Source organism: Anser brachyrhynchus, assembly GCF_964034855.1.
Source record: "Anser brachyrhynchus genome assembly, chromosome: 1".
Taxonomy (NCBI): domain Eukaryota; kingdom Metazoa; phylum Chordata; class Aves; order Anseriformes; family Anatidae; genus Anser; species Anser brachyrhynchus.
This window is the reverse complement of record NC_137694.1, coordinates 167959828-167978747: the sequence shown is the minus strand read 5'-3', so window position 1 is coordinate 167978747 and position 18920 is coordinate 167959828. Positions and strand designations below refer to the sequence as shown.

At 36.2% G+C, this 18920-nt stretch overlaps 1 protein-coding gene across 3 annotated transcripts in view; it reads left to right on the top strand.

The window, feature by feature from the left end:
* UCHL3 (ubiquitin C-terminal hydrolase L3) overlaps positions 1-18920 on the top strand; it is a 43718-nt gene that overhangs the window by 23017 nt on the left and 1781 nt on the right. For all 3 annotated transcript variants that reach the window (XM_080588960.1, XM_080588961.1, XM_080588962.1), the window contains 2 exons: positions 16187-16262; positions 18736-18794. In XM_080588960.1, the coding sequence (XP_080445086.1) occupies positions 16187-16262; positions 18736-18794 (135 nt within the window). The remainder of the gene's footprint in view (positions 1-16186; positions 16263-18735; positions 18795-18920) is intronic.

Genomic DNA, 18920 nt, shown 5'->3' with positions numbered 1-18920 from the left:
TGGACGGGGAGTTTTTAGCATGGTTTATGCATTAATACGAGAAGAATGTGATTTGTAGTGTTTAGGAAATTTACTTCTTTAAATTTTATTACAGAGTAACTCAGAATAATGTTTCAATCAAGCAAAAAGTGAAATGCATGTGCACTTGATACTGGTTAGAGAGTAGTTAAGAGCTTCTGATTTTGGTGGTCTAAATTCTTAGGAGAAAATTAGGAGCTCTAAGACTAGGGTTTTTCCTTCTTCCTTAGAGGCTATTGAGAACATCTAACTAAATGAAGTTTAACCTACTGTTAACCTAGCGTTTCAGTTACCAGTTATTATGGAAGCGAGAGCAGAACTGGAATATAAAATATATCAGTTATCTCTGGAAGCAGAGTAGATACTGCAATTGATTCCGGAACTGTTCCTGTTCATTCTTTTTAGCATGCTTCATACGTGTATTTACCAACTGACAGCTCTGGCTATTAGAGCTATGTGTTTGGCTACATGAGGCTTCGCAATGAGCAGGCTTAGATGCTGTATCTGAGCTGCCACTTCGAATGAAAACAGCATTCTTGTACCTCATTGAGCCTCTCTCAGAAATAGTGATGATGGAAAAACTAGCCTTTGAAAATCAAGATTGGTATCTGACTCTGTCAGAGTCATAAGTAAGAACTGGACTTAGATGTTTTCCAAGAACTGAAATACTTGTGTACATCAGTATACTTACATATGCTTACTGTTCACAAGTATGATTAGAAATACTTTCCACATCAATTGAAATTGACAGCCCCTATACGGCTTGATTTCTTCCTTAACTCAAACCGTAACTGCAAACTCTAGTCTGTAAACTTGTTTAGCATGCCCTGAGAACTATAATCTTGCTTGGAATGCACTAAATTAGACTTTGATCACAGTAACGGTCGTTAATGTTGGCAAGAACTAAGGAGAGTCAATGCACTCTGTTCTCAGCTGCTGTAAAACTTGAACTTTCAAAGATCTTTGACTCCCTGGGGGATCGCAATTTATTGTTAGAGCAGAAATATAAAGGAGCTTCCCTTTCACTCCTGCCAAGAACATGTGGGATTTTCTTTTTAATAGCCCATATTCCTCAGTGTTTCTTCTGAATAATCCTTGCACTGTTGTAAAGAAACATTTACATCTAAGGAGAATATGAAACCAATTATACATCTGCTTCTAAGATGACTTTTGACTAGCTTAGCCTTACAAAACAAGTACGTAATCCCTCCACTAAAGGTGGTGATGTTGCCTAAAAATGTTTAGCTATAGTATTTCCTTTTGTTATAGCCTACTCTGTAAAAAGTGTGTGTTTTAAAAGAACAAAACAAAAAAATTACTAGAATTGTGTGAAATGTTTTGAAACTTACATTTGGTTAGTCTTTGGCTCCTTGCATTGTCCTGTGCCTTTTGTGTCAGTGTGTGAGACGTTCATCAATCTGATTTTTGTACTCTACTGAGCAACTAACTAAGAAGGTATTAACACAGTATTGCTCTGACCTGTTATTTTGGATCTTATGCTTAACTGTAAAATCTGTACAAAGGAACTCTGCTCTTAGGATGAAACAGAACTACGGAGGATATTCGCACCCATAAGGCAGCCAATGGATTCAAATAACAAGTAAATAAGTGAAAGTAACAAAATATTTTTACAGTTGTGCATCACACGTCTCCAATCCATAACAGTATGGTGCTGTTCTTGCACTACATATGTAAGACAGTAAGTAGCAGGTTCTTGGCATGTGTTTGCTCACTAGCGTTTTAGCAGGCTGATCGTGTCAGGTTGTGGTTGAGTTCACATTCAAGATTTTTTTCCTCAGGCAGGAGAGAAACTGGTTTGACTCCCTTTTTTTCCAGACACTAATTTGGGAGAAAAACTAAAAGAACATGCCATCTTTAAGACAGTTACCACTTTACTCATACAGCTGGAGCTAGTCAGTAGGCTAAAATAAAGAACTGATGTTGCATCAGCCTACTTTCCTCAAAGAAGGACACCAAGCATATGTAGTTGGGTGTGCAACAGTGACGTTCAATTTATTGTAAGAAGAATCTTAAAGAGGAAAAACTGTTTGCAAAATTCAAGTTAACTAGCTTTTTCAGAGCTCCCCAACATTTGGACTTTTTTTAATTAAAGGACTTTTGTAATTCCATTAATTTTTGATCACAGAAGTCACCATTGTGATAATCTAGCTTGACTTTTGCCTAACATAGGCCATAGAACTTAAATTTAGGTGTTGAGAGAGATAAGTTATAGCTAACTTTGGAAAAGCTTCTTGGGTGCTCTGATCTCAGCATTTTTGTCGTCTTTAAGCTATGTTTTTACCCATACCTCTAGCTAAGTATTACTCTTAGGATACTATCCATTCTTAATCCTGGATTGAATTGATGTAGCAAATACTGTAAAGATTTTTATCAGCTGCAGAAGCACTAATTAAACGTACTGGTGCAGAAGTTGTTCAGCTAACAGGTGTAGCCCGATTCAGTTTAAAAACTAGTCAGTTTCAATATGTTCTAGTGCTGGTAATTGCGATGTTGAGAAAGCTAGTAGGTCTGTTAGCAGTGGACTTAATGAACCTTGATTTCCTGAAAATTTGCATGTTGTGTGAGACTGTTGTATGTAATGGAATTTTAGTTAGGAAAAAGGCTTTTCCTGCATTAGAAATATTCGTAATGCCCCTTGCTAGAGTGATTTCTGTAGTGTGCTGTTGGAGATGAACTCATGAAGCAGTGTTTATTTCTGGCTTACTTCCTTTGTCAGGCTTCTCTTCTGTGTTCTGACTGCTTCCATCTTCTTAAAAAAGCTGGAAGGAAATTAACATCCTTAAGAGCTCTACCACTGCCACCAAAAGAGGTTTAAAATGCTGTTAAAAAGGTGAAGGAAGGAAGAGGAGGAGGATCTTTTCAGACAGTGTAATGTATAGGTTTAATTTTTATGTGGAAAAAATACTAAGAAGAATGGCTTCTAAGAAAGAAAAATGTATTACACTTTGTACTGCAATATAGACTCTTCAAAACATTGTGCTTAATCCAGTTATAAGGAAAGGCATCAAAAGGTGATGGAAAAATACTAAGTGTATCCTTTCTGAATATAATCTTAAAGCTAGGATAAGTCTTATGTTGCTCATTTGGCTGGAAAGATTACATTTTTTAGTGTCATCTCAACATTCCTCTGTCTCTACTACAGGGCTTACTGTACTTGTGTAATGAGGCTACAAACAGTTTGGGAGGAGTTGTTGCACGCTTGCAGATCGACTCAATTGAGCGTATGCAGAACATGTGGCAAGGCCTCTGATCCCAGGGGCTGTGCATCTGATTAGTTCTGGAAACAAAGACCAGGACTAATAGTATTTTATCTCCTTGTATTTCCAAAGCTTCCAGTGATGATGATATGCAGTCAAATCTCCTTTGATTTTTGTCCCAGCAGAACTAGCGTTTGTTTCTACCCACTAGTAAAACCTCAAAATGCAGGAAAGAAAGGCCCAGTCCCAGCATAGCTTATCAAATGATGGACAAGGAAGCCTCCTTAGAGGCTTAAAGAGGAAGGTGGCATAGGCTTTCTGGTGATGGGGGTTCCCTGAACTTAAACTTCCAGGTAGATGAATTTTTGTAACCCCTAGAAAATTTATCACTAATAAATACTTCCACTTGGAAAGAAATGGTTGTGCAACCCCAAATGCCACTTGGTCCTGTCAGGTCTTCAATGTCTTGCACGTGGACTGAGATACTTTGCTGTATCAAGTTCCCCAAACAAGATGAGCAGATGGACACCCTCTTTCTGGAGCCTGACAGGTTTGGACTTGAGCCGGGTCCTGAGCTACTCAGCATTATCAAACTTGAGCACTTTTAGGCATGCACAGAGGCACAGATCTCAGTGCCTGTGAAACATTATAGTATGTATTTCCTTGAGATCTTGGATTTAAATGTCTATAGGCTTTAATAGCCGCTGTACATATAAGGTTTTGCTTGAGGCAGAAATTGATTGCTTGAGCTGCCGCCTTTTTTTTTTTTTTGTACCTATTCCATGAAAACTTAACTTCTGTAATGCTAAAATACATTATTAAAACAATTAACTTAATGTGCTTACTGGTTTATCTGACAATAATATTCAATTCTGTTTTAGGGTTTCTCTTTTACCACTTCAGATATTTGACCTGTTACAATTTGCAGCACCGAAGTATGCTCCTCTGATGTTTTCTTCTTGTGAAGTAATTAATTCTTTTCTCTGCAGGTTGCTCGTTGTTAATGAGTCCTGTATGAATAGAGTGTTTAAAGTTATGATTTGTCTTCTGCATTTTAAATTAAATGTAGAATGTACTACTTTGCATCCTTTATTTGGCAATGTATATTTAGCATTAATTTCTTACTAATACTGACATATAATTCTGTTGTAATATTTGTATTTCTAATATTCAGTTGAGAACAACTTCAGTTGACAGCAGCTTAACTTGTGCTTATTATTAAAGCAGTGCATGGAATTTCATGGCTATTACAGTGCTGTTAATTAGTTAGAATCCAGTATTAATTTAGCTTTGCCAGAACTCCTATTTACTGTCTGTTGAAATTTCACTCTTGCAATACAAAAGTACATTTTCAGTGGAGAGAAAGTTTCTCTTCATAGTGGTTGATCTCACAGGGGTACTCGGTACTACAAGAAATAAAGGTTAAAAAGATTCAAGGAACGGAATTTTAAAATGAGGTAAAATACTGACCTAGAAGTAGTAAACTGAATAATAGTTGCCTTAAACTGCATTCTAAGTTATAAGTTGGTCTTTGAAAGCCTTGAGACTTTCCTGGTCTCATTAGGCAAGGGGTATTTTTTAATGTGTTATCGTTATTTTGACATTAGCTAGAAAAAAAAGAAATTAGCAAAATCATGAAGAGTGGTAAAAGTGAGAAATTATGGTAAATGTAGTGACTGTCAAAAGGCTTCATTAAAACATTTTTCAAAAATCTGGTCATCCCTGGACAATTAAGCAATACCAAATTTAAAGATTTAAATTTAAATTTAAACTTTTATTAATGGGTTTCACAGTAATTACAGTAGGAATACTAAAAGATATTTTTTTTCAGAGAAAACATCAGCAACAGAATGCATCAAAGCTAGGATAAACTTCTTCAGTTACTATATTGCAGATTTCAGGAAGACTGGTGATCTTGTCTGTTTTCGTAGCAGAAGCTTACAAAATGGTAAAGCATAACGTGGTGCATGATGTCCTTTATCATGAACTTCTCAGCATAATTCTTAAATTTCTGCCCCACTGCATGTTTTAATCTCAGATTAAAAGGATCCTCTGTACATAGGCAGGTGTCTGTGGACTGTGAGGTCTTCTAGTAGCAGTGTTTTATCAGTCATCTTTTGAAATTTTGTTAGGCAAGCTGAGCATAAATTGTTTTAAAGCTATCTGAAATATTATTTAAATGTAAAAACGTCTCATTTAAAATCATTTCATGTAAAGAATTTGAAAAAACAAACACGGTACAGGTGAAGTATAATAGCCATTAAACTCCTGTAAACTTCTCTGACTCTTAAAAGTATTGTCATAGCTAAATTCTTCTTTCTTCATACAGTTATATTTTGGATTGGAGATTTTATAGTTTTGTCCTCTTTTATGTGGACCTGCTGAGATTTAGGGGTGTATCAGAATGCTTGAAAATCAGAATCTAATTGGGGGGAATAATTTTGTCAAACCTGTGGAAAACTGTTCTCTGGACAGGCTATGAGACTTGGTAATACTTCATGCTTATCTCTGAGCTCGAAAGTTGCTACTGTTCTTGTTTCTTGTTCTTCATGAAAAATTCTTATCCCTGTCCTTGTGTTTTAAGGTCAGCAATATGGGAGCAGAAAGAAGCAATTCATTGTCCTACTCTTGGTAGGAAAAGGAAAAAAAATGAAAATTGAACAGGAAAGAAGGTGAAATGCTTCAAAAAATGGTACAAAGAAAGTAAATGGTTTTGACTGGTGCTTATGCTTTGATTAAACAGTGAAAATCTGTTTTTCAGGGAAAGTTACCTAATGATCAGTTTCTGAAGTCTACTAGAATTGTTCTGTTGAGTGCATGATGTGGGACTTGTCTTAGGGAACTGCAGTTGCTATTCTGCTTGCATAACCTTAATGCATTCGTGAGCAGCTGGCATGTCTCAGTGCAGCTAAGTGGGATATCATCAATGTGTAAGTATGTTTTCTTGTGGGGCTCTGCAGGGATTGCTTCTAAGACCTGTAATGTTAAACAATTTCTATTAGTTACATGGAAGGCAACATAAAAATACAAGTTAAAATCTGAAGACAGTGTAAAGATCAAGAGATACTAGGTTAATGGTGAGTTCCAGATCTCATAGGAACGGTCTGGGTTGCCCTTCAGGTTACCTTCAAACCAAAGGGTATTTTTCTGAGGCTATGCAATTATCACCAAAGATTAAGTTTATTTCCTGAGAGAAGGTCAGGGATTCTCTGACAGACTGAAGATGATGTTGAGGATTTTTATATGAGGAGAAACTAAAGGTAGATGATAAGTTGGATGGAAGTTTATCATCAGGTAAGCCTCTGATAGGACATCATTGCCCAAAGGACTACTGTAAACCATTGCTCCATGTTCATATCATCATTAAGCAGGACTAGAAAAGCAACCTTTTTCATTTAGCACTAATGTATCCTAAACTATATGAAAATATTGCTTACTGGTTCTGTAGCTGTAGACCAGATTGAAATTTTGACTTGTTCTGATGTATTTTGGTAGTCAATAAATTGTTAAGCTTGAGTGTTTGTTTTTGTTTTGTGAATATGTTCTAATCCAAACAAAACTTTATCGGTCCTGTGGCCTGTGTGGGACAAAAGATCAAAAACTAAATCATCACAATGGTCCTTTATGGTCTTAATATATTTACTGTAACTTTGTCAGCTGCTGCTGAGAGTCATTTTTAATACTTCTGTGGTCTTTCTTCTAATAGTAACAATTTGAATGGTTTAACATAGTCCTACTGCTTCCACGGATACTAAAGGGATCCTGAGTGTTAATGGCAATACTGCCACTGGCCTGCTATTTTAGAAGAATAGGTGAAAAACTTAGGAAGTTGCATACCTCACCACGGTAAGCTTCCCTTTTCCTTTGCTTTCCTTTTACGTTAGGCATGGAACAGTAAAGAAACCCTGGGTTCTGCTACAGTGGTTACTTGATTCATTTTAAATCCTGAGTAGCACAACATAGCTTTCCCAAATCACCAAAGAAGTGTGTTACAGTTTTTGTAGCTGTAGACAAGATTGATAACTCTTGCTATTCTCAACTATTCCTTCCATGAGATGTTACTTCAGTCCCCTTCTGCCTCACTTTCCAACAGTCTGTCTATTGAAGGAGTCAGTTACTTTATGTTCTTATTACAAAGTTCAGTGGGTGTGAATAACCTCTAGTTTATCTGGTGATAAACTTCAGATTCGGACCATGTCTTTGCTTATTTTCAATGTTCTTTTGTCATCTCATTCAAATTCAACACATTCTTGATTATTGCTTCTGTAGATTTGATCAGTTAAAGGACAGTATAATAAACAGTGGACATCTTTGCAGTTGCCTTTCTAGGTATGTTACTTCAAGTTTAAGTGGGCTAAGTATGTTCTTTTTTAATGTTTATGTAGTCGTCATCGTCCTCGCTGTCTTCACCACCATCCTCATCGCAGCCTCAGGTTAGCCACAGCAGAACGAAGGCTTCACCATTGTGTCACTCTGCATCCCTCTCCTGGGCTAAACGTAATCATGTAGGTCCTGCAAAAGCTACCAGTCCGTCAATCCGTCTTCGTCGTTGGCGGCCCTTGATACGCCTTCCATCTGTTGGGCTTCATTCTGTTGTAAGTGTAGTCCATCTTCAGTCTTTTCTTACTCTGACACAAATGGCTTTTTGCCATGTAACTTCAGTCTTCAAGGCATCATTTTTTTGGTTGTTGTTGGGATCCGTTCTCAACCATTCTTAGGATTTCGTTCTTCCTTTTTTTTTTTTTTCTTTCCCCCATATCAGACAGCAAAAGTACATCACTCCATGCTTTGCTGTCCAGGTATTTTTGATTCAGTACACGTGCCAAATCATTTTCAAAGCATAGACGAAGCTTGCCCTTCATGAATTGACATGTTTTCTTTTTCTTTTTCTTTTTTTTGGTCATAGGCTCCACATCCAGCCTCTTCTTTTCACCTCATCTTTCATGATCTTTCGTTTGGATGTGCTAAACCAAGGGGCTTCTAATTTCTTGTCAAATGGTATTATTTCTTCTGTTTGAGACCTGGTTTATGTTCTCATATCCTAAACCTAGTCTCCTTTTCTTTCATTCTAAGTCTCGCCTAATGGTCCCTGAGTGTTTCAATAAGATGAAGTGTTCCTTGTAATTCCAAGGTGTTCATGTACTTTCTCACTTGACATCTGTTTCTTTATCCATTTTCTAGACAGGCCTTCTGGTTGAAGGTGAAGACATTCTAGTGCATAAAAGCTTGTCATCAAATATACTTAAACCTTTTTTTCGCTCACTTTTTTTTTTTCTTACTCACCTACAGGGCACAAATACATCTTCAAAATGTAGAAAATATTACATGCACAGAATAGCCAGTATTTCTAAACTGTGCTGTGACCACTACCAGAAACACTAAGCTGAAAGAGTGATGTAGTAATTTTTCATCCTGTTTTTAAGGAGTGATGTTTTCAGTTTGTGCACATGCGCCTGTACACACACAAATCTTGACGTGTAGAAGTGAATGGCCTTAAAAGCATAACATGGAGTGGCTTTGCTTTAAGCATTTTTTGGTAACAGTCACATTTTCTCTGTTACTAGAAGTTCTTAATTGAAGTATATGTTGTGTTTGTCGCTTTTAACTGATGTGAATCAAGTATTCTGACTGTCGACCAAATTTCCTGTTTCATACAGATCTGTCTTTCCAGATGTTGAAATCATTCTTAATATATTATTACTATTAAAAACTAGTGTCGAAAAGCTTCTATTTCCTCACAGCTCTTATATTTTTATGCTGATAAATATGTCGAAAAGAGTAAGGAGTCAAGGAAAGGGTCTCGTCGTATGAATTGCTGTTATTAAGTATCTAGCTCTCTTGCAATCCAATAACCACAGAACTTTCTTGATGTTATTATCATTTGGAGCTAGTTAAATACCTTAGGATTTGAAGAAGCACAGAGTTAAGTTCTTCCTAGCTCGTGCTTAATACCACATAGTATTTCTCCCAGTGACAGTGGCAAACCTGATATTTTACCTGGGTTTTTTTTTTTGTTTGCTTAGCAAAACTCTGAAAATTCTGTCCGATTCCTGTAATTAGAAAACGTGCTCTTATGTGAACTTCATGTGTATATATAAACTTGATATTAACAAAAGACCGAGTGAGGAAGACTCAAGCCTGCCTAGAATAAAAGCATTTATTGACTGTGAGTTCCTTTTTGCACTAAATAAGCCATGACATATCCAAGGATAAGTTAAAGTTATAAGTTATCCAAGTTAAAATGTAGTCTGTTGTGGTTATGCTAGAAAACCACGATTTGGCTAGTTGAGAATCTTAATTACTTCAAAAGATTTCTAAAAGCAACTCCTCATCCATTAGCAGTGAGCATTTGTTTTGATAATGCACAAACTGTAATTTCATTCAGAAAAATCAGTGCCCTTTGACAACACTATCTGGCAAAACAGAAGCTACTAGTTTGAAGTTATCACTCATTAACTCCACTTAGATCCTGACTCTGTCCATCTGGCAGATTAAAATTGTAAGCCCTACATGGGAAGATTTATCACTGAATACAGTATACAGTGTGATATATATTGTTAACTACACCCGTCTTTTCACTTTTGTGTGACATACCTTTCCAAGAAGATTCAAAAGCATATAAACCATATGTAAATTATTATAATTTGTAAAAAGCAGACAGCATGTTGGGCATTAGTACAGCATTGTATGCAACTGTTCTAATACTAGTTTTATTAAAAAATGACAAATATGGGGGGTGTTCCTGTATATTGTGTTTAAAATAAAGCTGAACCTCCTTGTATTTTAAGAACATTTCTCGTACTAAACACTAACAGACAGGAAATAGATTGTTTCAAAATAAAGAGCGAAGATCGATGGTGAGAGACTGTCTTTCTCCTCCTTAAATAAAATGACTCTCCATACTTGAAATATTTCTTTGACTTTTTAGGTAAAGTCTCCAGATGACTGAGGAACCCATATTATAGAAAAATATTGAAAACACAATCCTGAAGTGTTCTGTGCAAACACAATAAATTGCAGTAGATGTCATGAATTTTTAAGCTATAATTAATAACGTGCCTTATTAGTAATGTTGACTTTTTCTCAACCTTTGTAATGATCTCTTGCTCTTTCAATTAATCCATTCTTGTAGTTTTTTTGCCTCTGCTTGCTTTGAGATCATTTTGCAGCTTTTTATGTCACTCTAATCTTTTAGTTCTTTTTTCTTTCTTGCACTTCTCAAATAAGAAAACTTGCTTTGTTTTTTCTCCTCAGTTACTCAACCTTTGATTTCTGTGTCAGACTAAAGTTCCTTTTTCTTAAAAATAAAAAATACCTCTTGAGAACTGCGTACTGCTGAATAATCCCTCTCGCTTACCTATTTACAGGTAGATTTGTGTTTTTATAAGCATTCTGTATCCAGATACTCCATCATTGATGGAGCCCATCTCTGAATTTCACATTCTTGCTTGACATCCTCTTGTTCAAAATCAGTTGCTGCTGTCCTACAGATGCTGCTGTTGTGCAGCTTGGAATTTTACATAACCTGATACTTGCATGTTTTAACCACAGTTAGGACATAAAATTAATAAGCTTTAGACAGACAGCATGGTAGAAAAATACATCAGACAGTGCTTAGCAAGGGAACTTCTTGTCCATTTTTGGGTCAACACTTGACACAATCGCTTTGCATTTTTCTTTTCATCTGGACAAGGGATACCTTGATCTGAAGTAAGCTGTGCATGTTCAGCCGTGAAGCTTCAGAGCATCTCAAATTCAGTAAACTTACTGCAGTATATTGAGCATGAATAGAGATGTGACTGGTCTCTGAGAATGAGTCAGAAATAATCTTGCTGAAACTCGTGATCATCATTCCAGTGGTCATTGTTTTAATTACAGTGTTTTAACAGGATTCAAATGCCTGTCACAGGCATACAGAGTAAGTTTGCCTAAGGGTAGTGTAGGTATGTCCCATGCTTCAAAATGGAAATTGTAGACGCCTGATCTACCCAATAGCAGAGGCATCACTTTTTCCCTTTTACTTCAAAACTTATTGAATCCAAGCCATACCTATTGTTCTTTTGTGCAAACATCACTTCAAATAGTTTTTCCTTTGTCTTCTCATAACTTCTTGTGAGTGCAGTTGTACATTTAAACCGCTAACAGACTTCTTTTCTTAGAATTACTAGTCACTCTTGTAATAATCTTCGTTTGATGCATCTGCAACTTTGTTCCTTAAGGTTATGCAAAATTGTCTTTTCCATATCAGTCTTTACCTCCTTCTATAATTTGACAGATTTCTGATATCATTTTCTTGACTTAACACAAGTGGTGTTTTTTATTTTTGGTTTGTAACTTTTGTTTGTGGTTTGTTTTTTTTTTTTAGTCACTGCCTGTAACACAAAGCATTTTGCTGAACTGGTTTGTGGGGCCTCTTACCTCACTGCATTTTCCCAAGAGCTAGTGTAAGGAAATAATAAAATACAAGATTCAATTAGAAGCAGCTGCCTGAAATCTGTCATTGATGTATCTGTCAGTGATGATCTGTCAATGAAATCTGTCAGTGATGTATCACTGAATCTGGTTTTATATCGTTTTTTATATATAAATAAATTTTAAGCAGAATGAGATGAGGAGTTACTCAATATGGCCATAATAGCAAGATAGAGATACATATCCTTTTTCCCAATGTTGTGTTTGCTCCTGAAGCGCAGCTTTGGAGAAAAGAAACTAGGGGATTTGATCAAGTTTTGTACTAAATTACCAACATATGAAGATCAAAAGATTTCAAATGGATGGAAGTTGAATGCTGCCTCCTAGATGATGATAATGGTTTAAGTGCATTAGCAAGATAGACTGTGTAGGAGGTGAAGTTTATTAGACCAGCTGATATGGTTGGGCTAATAGTGACTTAGGATTGTACCTTTGAGTTTCTGAAGGTTAGTGCAACAAGAAGAAAGAAGAATGTTGTAGTTTGTGAGCAAAGGGCAGCCTGCAATTCTGAAAGGTGAAATCAAAGAACTTCTTAGTACAAGAGGGAATAGGAAGGTGTTACCATTTGCACGGTAAAAGCCTTGGGAAGTGCTGTTTTCGCTGGCTGTCACTTCCGTGAACCTTGGAACACCTTTAATAGCAAAAAGCTGTTTTGTTATATAGGGGATGAGAGCAGTTGGAAGACACCAGAGAAAATAGCTGCTAAATGTGAAATGATGAGAATAAAGGGTACTGAAAGGTTGGAAAGTTGCCTGTTGAGCACGTGTGCTAAAGTTTGTGAACTCTATGACAGTGGATGTCCACAAAGTTACGCTATATTATTATCATTAAGAGTTACCTCAGTACCTTCAGAACAAATTATATGTTCTTAGAATCATCACTTTGAGTGCTAAACTTTTTGTATTTTTTTCTATTCAAATCCATTTCAAATCTGCTGGTCATTATTTTTCAGATTTTCTTTTAAAGAGAAATTGGAAAAGTCGTGTCCACTGACACATACCACCAAAACTTCTTTCTTATAGTAAGGCTGAAGCAATAACATAAGCTTCTGTAAGCTACCCAAGATACTGATATTTGTATTCTTTCTGTCTCTTCTGGATGGGAAAGAAAGAAATTCTTTTATTCACTGAGTGCTACAGCTGTTCTGAAGACTTGAAAAATGAATCTTGAATCCCAGAGGTCAGTTCTGAATCCTAGCTAGACAATGATCTTGTTTGGATTTTTAGGTCTTTCTCATTCCTTTGTCGTTCTTCAGAATGATCGTTCAAATCTGCTGTCTCCTGCACACTGAGAGGGCTTCCTAAGTGGAAAACCAAAGGAACAGATGTTCCCAGCACTTGACTGATGTTGATGTTACAGTTCTCTTTGAGAAGAAGAGTAATAAAGAGAAAATCCTGTAATTGCTATTAAAATACTACCTAGTAATGAACATGCAAACGGACTTCTTAGAGCTATGTTCTCTTTTTCTGTTAAGCATTCCCGCAGACTGTTTATTAAAAGCTGAAACCTTGACCAAAGGTGTAGCTTTTTGTAGAAACCACAAGACATCTCCCTGAAGCTGATATTCCCTCTTCTTTCCCTCCCTTTGATATTTAAAATCATCTGGTCCAAGTGTTAGAATTGCTGGAGCTTCCCAGTGAAGTAGAAATTGGCCTGAAAAGGCAGCTTTTTGCGTGTGCGTGCACACGCATGCATGCACACACATGCAAATTGTTGTCTTTTCTTCTTCCCAGCATGTGTGGGAATATTCTGAATTAGATTCATCACACTGGGAAACTTTAATCCAGTTACTTGTTTGCCGAAGTCATAAGCAACATAAAGTTTTAGGTTGTCTTGACTCTTCAGATGCTATTGTTTCTCTGTGTTTATACAAAAGTATAAAAGAAACGCTTGAAATCTTAACGTTTCAAGAAATGGGATAGATCTATTTCATAGTAAATTTATTACTATCCTAGATCAGATGAAAAGAAATCACAAGGGAAGGAAATGGTCTACATTAGAGCTGATGGTAGAAGCTTCAATAATGGCGTAGAACTTTCATCCTCTCTATGAGTTTGCTCAATTTTTTTCTGTGACAGCTCAGAATTTCAAATGCAGACACAACATTTCTCGAGGATTGTGGCAATAGCACTTAATGAAAGTATGATAATTAGATTAGGCACATACAAAATCCTAGCAGCATTCTATAACTGTCTTCAAATAAATTCTAAGAAAAGTTGATCATGCTGCTTTGATGGCCTCTCTATCCATCTTCTACCTGTATGTAGACTTTGCATTCCAAGCATGTCAAGTGTCTCTCTATAGAACAGGTCCTTACTAGAAGCTGGTTTAAGAAAATAAATAAATAAAGCCTCAAAGTGGTCAAAGGGGCAAATGTATTTTGTTCTAAATATGAACAAAACCAAATCTTGAAAATCTGAAAATAGAAATAGAATTGTGGTACCGTGAGCTCTTCTAGTTAATGTAGATTTGAGCCCAATTAGTTTTAGTTTGAGAGCTTTTAAATGCCAACCCATTTCCTTCATAAAGTGAGACTACCTGATAGTAGTCTTTCCCCTCACCCTGAAATTCCTTGAGTTCAGATTTCCCAGTTGGTAGCTTTCATTGAAAAGTCAACAGCTGTGAAGCCATACTGCTGCACTGGGATTAGGTGGCAATGTAGCACCATGGTTTACATGCCTCTGAACAGTTGACTGATTGATGGCACCTATTCCTATTGGTTGTCAGTCACTGTCCTGTGTGGTTTTGGGGAAGTTACTGAAGCTTGTGATCTTGGGAAGTTTACAACTGGGGTTGCCAAATTCTGAGGGTGCTTCTTTTTCTAAGCCCCGGCACTGTTTGGCGTTCATTAAAACAAAATTCTCAAAGATAATTCACATACACCATAAGGAAAAAACACTCTTTGGAGTTCTGGTGGAAAGATCCTCTTGTCCCTTTCATATCATCTTCATCTGCAGCTGCAGGAATGCCCTTTTTGCATTTAAGGCCTTCCGAAACAAAGGTGAAACAGGGTATTGGTGTCTTTCAGTCTTTAGCTGTCACAGAGAGGAATCAAATGAGGACTGGGGGAGGTTGTTTATGGTTGGTTTTTTTGTTGTTGTTGTTTTCTTTTTGAACTTAATATATAGAATTTCCATAAGCTGTTGGCAGTTCCTCTGTAATGTGGTTTTTGGTGTTCTTGATCTGTTGAAGGACTTATGGTTCCTTCTCCTTCACTCTGTTGGTTTGAATTGCTGTTTTTTCATCTTTTAGTCTTTCTTCATGATCATCAGAAAGAAGGAAAATTTTAACCCAGTCTTGATAACATGCTGTAAATGTAAGGTTCTACACAATTCATTTTTTGCTGTAATCTGTTTCTGCTAAATTCTTAGATTTTTAAATGCTTTAAGAAATTCACATAAGGCTAGGAGCAAGGATGGAGGAGAAATATATTAAATATATTTTCACCTAAGTCGGATTCTTGATAGTCTCATTAAGACAAACTGAGGTTCTTTTTCCCATTCCATCAAGCAGTATCTTATTACTTGTGGATCAGCGCCCAGATGCAGACTGGACAGATTCATGAGGAAAGAAGAGCATCAGTTGTTACTGAACATAACAGTGATGATGCAGCTTTTGGCACGGAAATTCAAAAAACATTTCTTAGTGGACATGGTGCTGGGAGTGCATGCTGGTAGAGTAGAACAATGTGCGTGCCCTGTTTTCTTCTCCTGAAAAAGCTTTTGCTGGCTGCCGTTGGCAACATGGTACTGTGCTAGATAGATCTTTACCGACTAACCATTTTTTTATGTCATGTCACTTGATGCTGTCACTGCACTTCAGTCCTTTCTTGATATGCAGTGGTGATGCCTGTGATGCTACCTCAGAATTGCAGAAGTCTCTGAGACAGGAGTCTCTGAGACGAATGGAGCTCTATGCACCTCGCAGTTTTCCTTCCTTGCCAATTAGGAGATGTGTGAACTGTATCCTGGGAGTTGTTTCTTTCCTCTGCCTGTGAGGAGAAGACAGGTCAACTGTACTATAAATGACGTACCAGAAAAATTACTTTGACCAAGTGAATATTTTTGGTTTTAAAATACTGTAGGTTCACATTTCAGTCCTACATTGCTTTGTGACGGGAGGTGGGTTAGTGAAGGAGTTGCGATTTATATCAATATCTGATTTTTAATGCTGGTGTATTTGAATTGATACTACTACTAATTCAGTAATGAAAAACAAAGTTGTTATATAGAACTAAAACTGAAAATGCTTCCAGGAGCTTGAATGAGATGATTCTTACTGATGTGTATGTATTTTCAGGAAGCTTCTTTATGTTTAAAAGTGTTTTGCAGTATGACTTCTGCCATTCTGCATAGATCCAGAATGTGCTTCTCACTTGCTATCTCTTGGCCAGGTGTCTTGCGTATTATGATATATTCTCGTTAATCATACTGTGATGAGTCTTAATGAATGCAATATGGTTTTTGTTTGTTTTGCAGGCACCAAGTATAGATGAAAAAGTAGATCTTCACTTTATTGCATTAGTTAACGTAGGTGGTCATCTCTATGAATTGGGTAAGGACGCTTTTTATCTCTTCTCTCCATTTGTTCAAAAGAAATACAACTAGTAATCTCATTAACTATCAGAGTTTGAGACTAGATGATTTGATTTAATGTAGGATTTAAGTTCTTTTCAAATGCATCGTCGGGTTTAAGGGGTGGCAGGGTTTCTGTCAAACAATTGCAGCAATTTTCCCATTGCTTTTTTGGATTGACCTTTCCTCAACTCTCTTCTACTAAGATAAAATCGAACATAATACTTGACTGTCTCTGAATTTCCTCTATTATTTGCAGAGACAGGAAGCATGAAAGAAGTGATGAACACTTATACTTTCAGAGAGGAAAGCACTTATACTTGTGTCCCTGACTTGCTTAATAAATGAACTGTATGCAACTTTGCAAGTGTTAGTTATATTATTAAATAGCATGATACAGTTAAAGTAGAAATTACATATTCAGAATACTAGCCAGATACTAATGCTCTGCAACTCATTTGTTAGAGGCTGGTTAGTTTTTAATCTGTCTTAATTTAGTGCTCACTAGACAGTTAACTTCCAAACAGTATCTCTGTTTTCTGAATTACTTACAGCTATTTTCCTCCCCTCTTCAGACTGTGTAGCAGAAGGTTCTGCTCAAATATTCTCTAATGACTCAAATCTGAAGCATGTTGCTGGGCAACCATATTTTGCTGCAGGCCTTTTAAAAAAACTATCAAGTAGTTACGGATTTAAAAATTGGAAGTTAACGGTCTTTCCTAACCTAATTTTTCCAGTATTTTATGGTGAGAACATTTGCTGCTACTTTTGAAAATCCGCATGTAATTAAGCAATGCCCTTAACAGGTGACAACTAATCATAACCTGGGACATAAGCAGTATGTTAGATGTTTATATTAAAGTGAATCTAAGGGTTAATATCAGTGGCCATCCATGAACAGTAGGCATGAAATTCTGTATTTTCATGATGCTGTAGGTCTGTCAGTGAACTAGATCAAATAGCATGGAAATAGCATCCAAATACTGCAGGATGTAATCTAAATATTTTCTGACTCTAAATTTCAAAGCATGATGAATGGCTTCCTGTTTTTTTTTCAGTTGTGTGCAACTATTTCCATGCTACCTCTTCATTGTTCATTAATTTGCTCTACTTAAAGAGCACGCTACGAATTATGATTATCATTTTAAAGCCCACTTTAATTTCTTGCTTCAATTAAAAAAAAAAAAGCATCTAGCTCAACTGTATAGTGGAATGCTAATATTATTTCCTTTGTTCTTAAAATAACTCCTCTCTGGACTAGTGGAAGAAAGCAAAAAATACTTAAAAGTAGGAAAATGGGAGAAGGTTTTTGGTTCGTTCACTGGCTTTAGTCACTGTGGCCTGCATGTGGGCTTTGGCAGGCAGAAAATGCTGGGGAGTCACGTGAATATTCTGTAGTAAAAACATAAGCACTGAAGACATTATTTATAGGCAGATGAATTTAAAATACAGTTCTGCCAAGTTGTATGTAAAAAAAAAAAAAAATCTAATCAAACCTATTTTGCAACAGAACTGAATGCTCAGTATTGTTTCCTGGCATGTTATGACAAATTTGTGTTATTATATCTTCAGTCACTGTTCTAATATGAACAAGAGGCTGTTCATGGTTGTAAATACAAAAGCATTTTAACATAGAATCTATTTTCAGTTATGGAAAATGTATATTGGAAGTAGTGTTGATTTCAGTGGAATCTGTGGGGAGGGAAGCCTTTAAAAAGGACGGAACCAAAAGGGAATTTGGTCTAGCAAATACTTAAGATATGCTGACATATGTTCTCATATTGTTATACATCTCATATAAATAACGTCAAACTTATTTCTATAAATAGAATTATTTAAAAATACTGGGAGTTACAGCATTATTATATTGCAAATGGGGAAAAAATGTAGTTATAGCAACCCTTTTTTTTTGTTTAAGTGTTGTGAAAATACCTAGTACCTAAGCTATTGGGTTTGTTTGTTGTTTAAATGAGAATAACATTTCAGTTATGCTCTTCCAACTAGTGGGTTTGGTCTGTCATGGAGTCCCTGATGACAGTTGTCAAACACCACAGATGTCTGAGTAAATCCAGTAAGTGTAGTTGAAATTGTTCTTCTCCCCTTGAAAAACAGAAGTACTGTACCAGCACTAAAAAGTTGAAAAGTTGCAACTCATAGCCTTATGGCCTTATTTTTTCAAATAAAAGATAATTCATCACTTTGATTGGATATTTTTACTGCAGAAGGATGTACCTAATGATGCCTGTTGAAGCAGTCAACAGTAGAGAAGAAACTAGGGAATAGCTAGCTGCATATTATAGTTTGTGTGATACTTCTATCAAAAAGAAAGTAGCATTTTTGTAAATAGAGGTAAAAAAATGAAGCTGTTGAATTGTTTCTTCTAGCAAAAAAATGAAGCATTTCTATTTTAATTTTATAAATGCATTGATCAATCCTGCTTTCTGTTTCCACAGATGGACGCAAGCCATTTCCAATAAACCATGGAGAAACTAGTGATGATTCTTTCCTAGAGGTAGGAATAGAAAATATCCTTAAATGGTGTCATACAAAATTCAATCTTGCTATATTTATGGCTGGATGAGCGAGCGGGTTTGAGAGACAAAATTATGTTTATTCAGTTTTAAAGTAAGTATTTCAG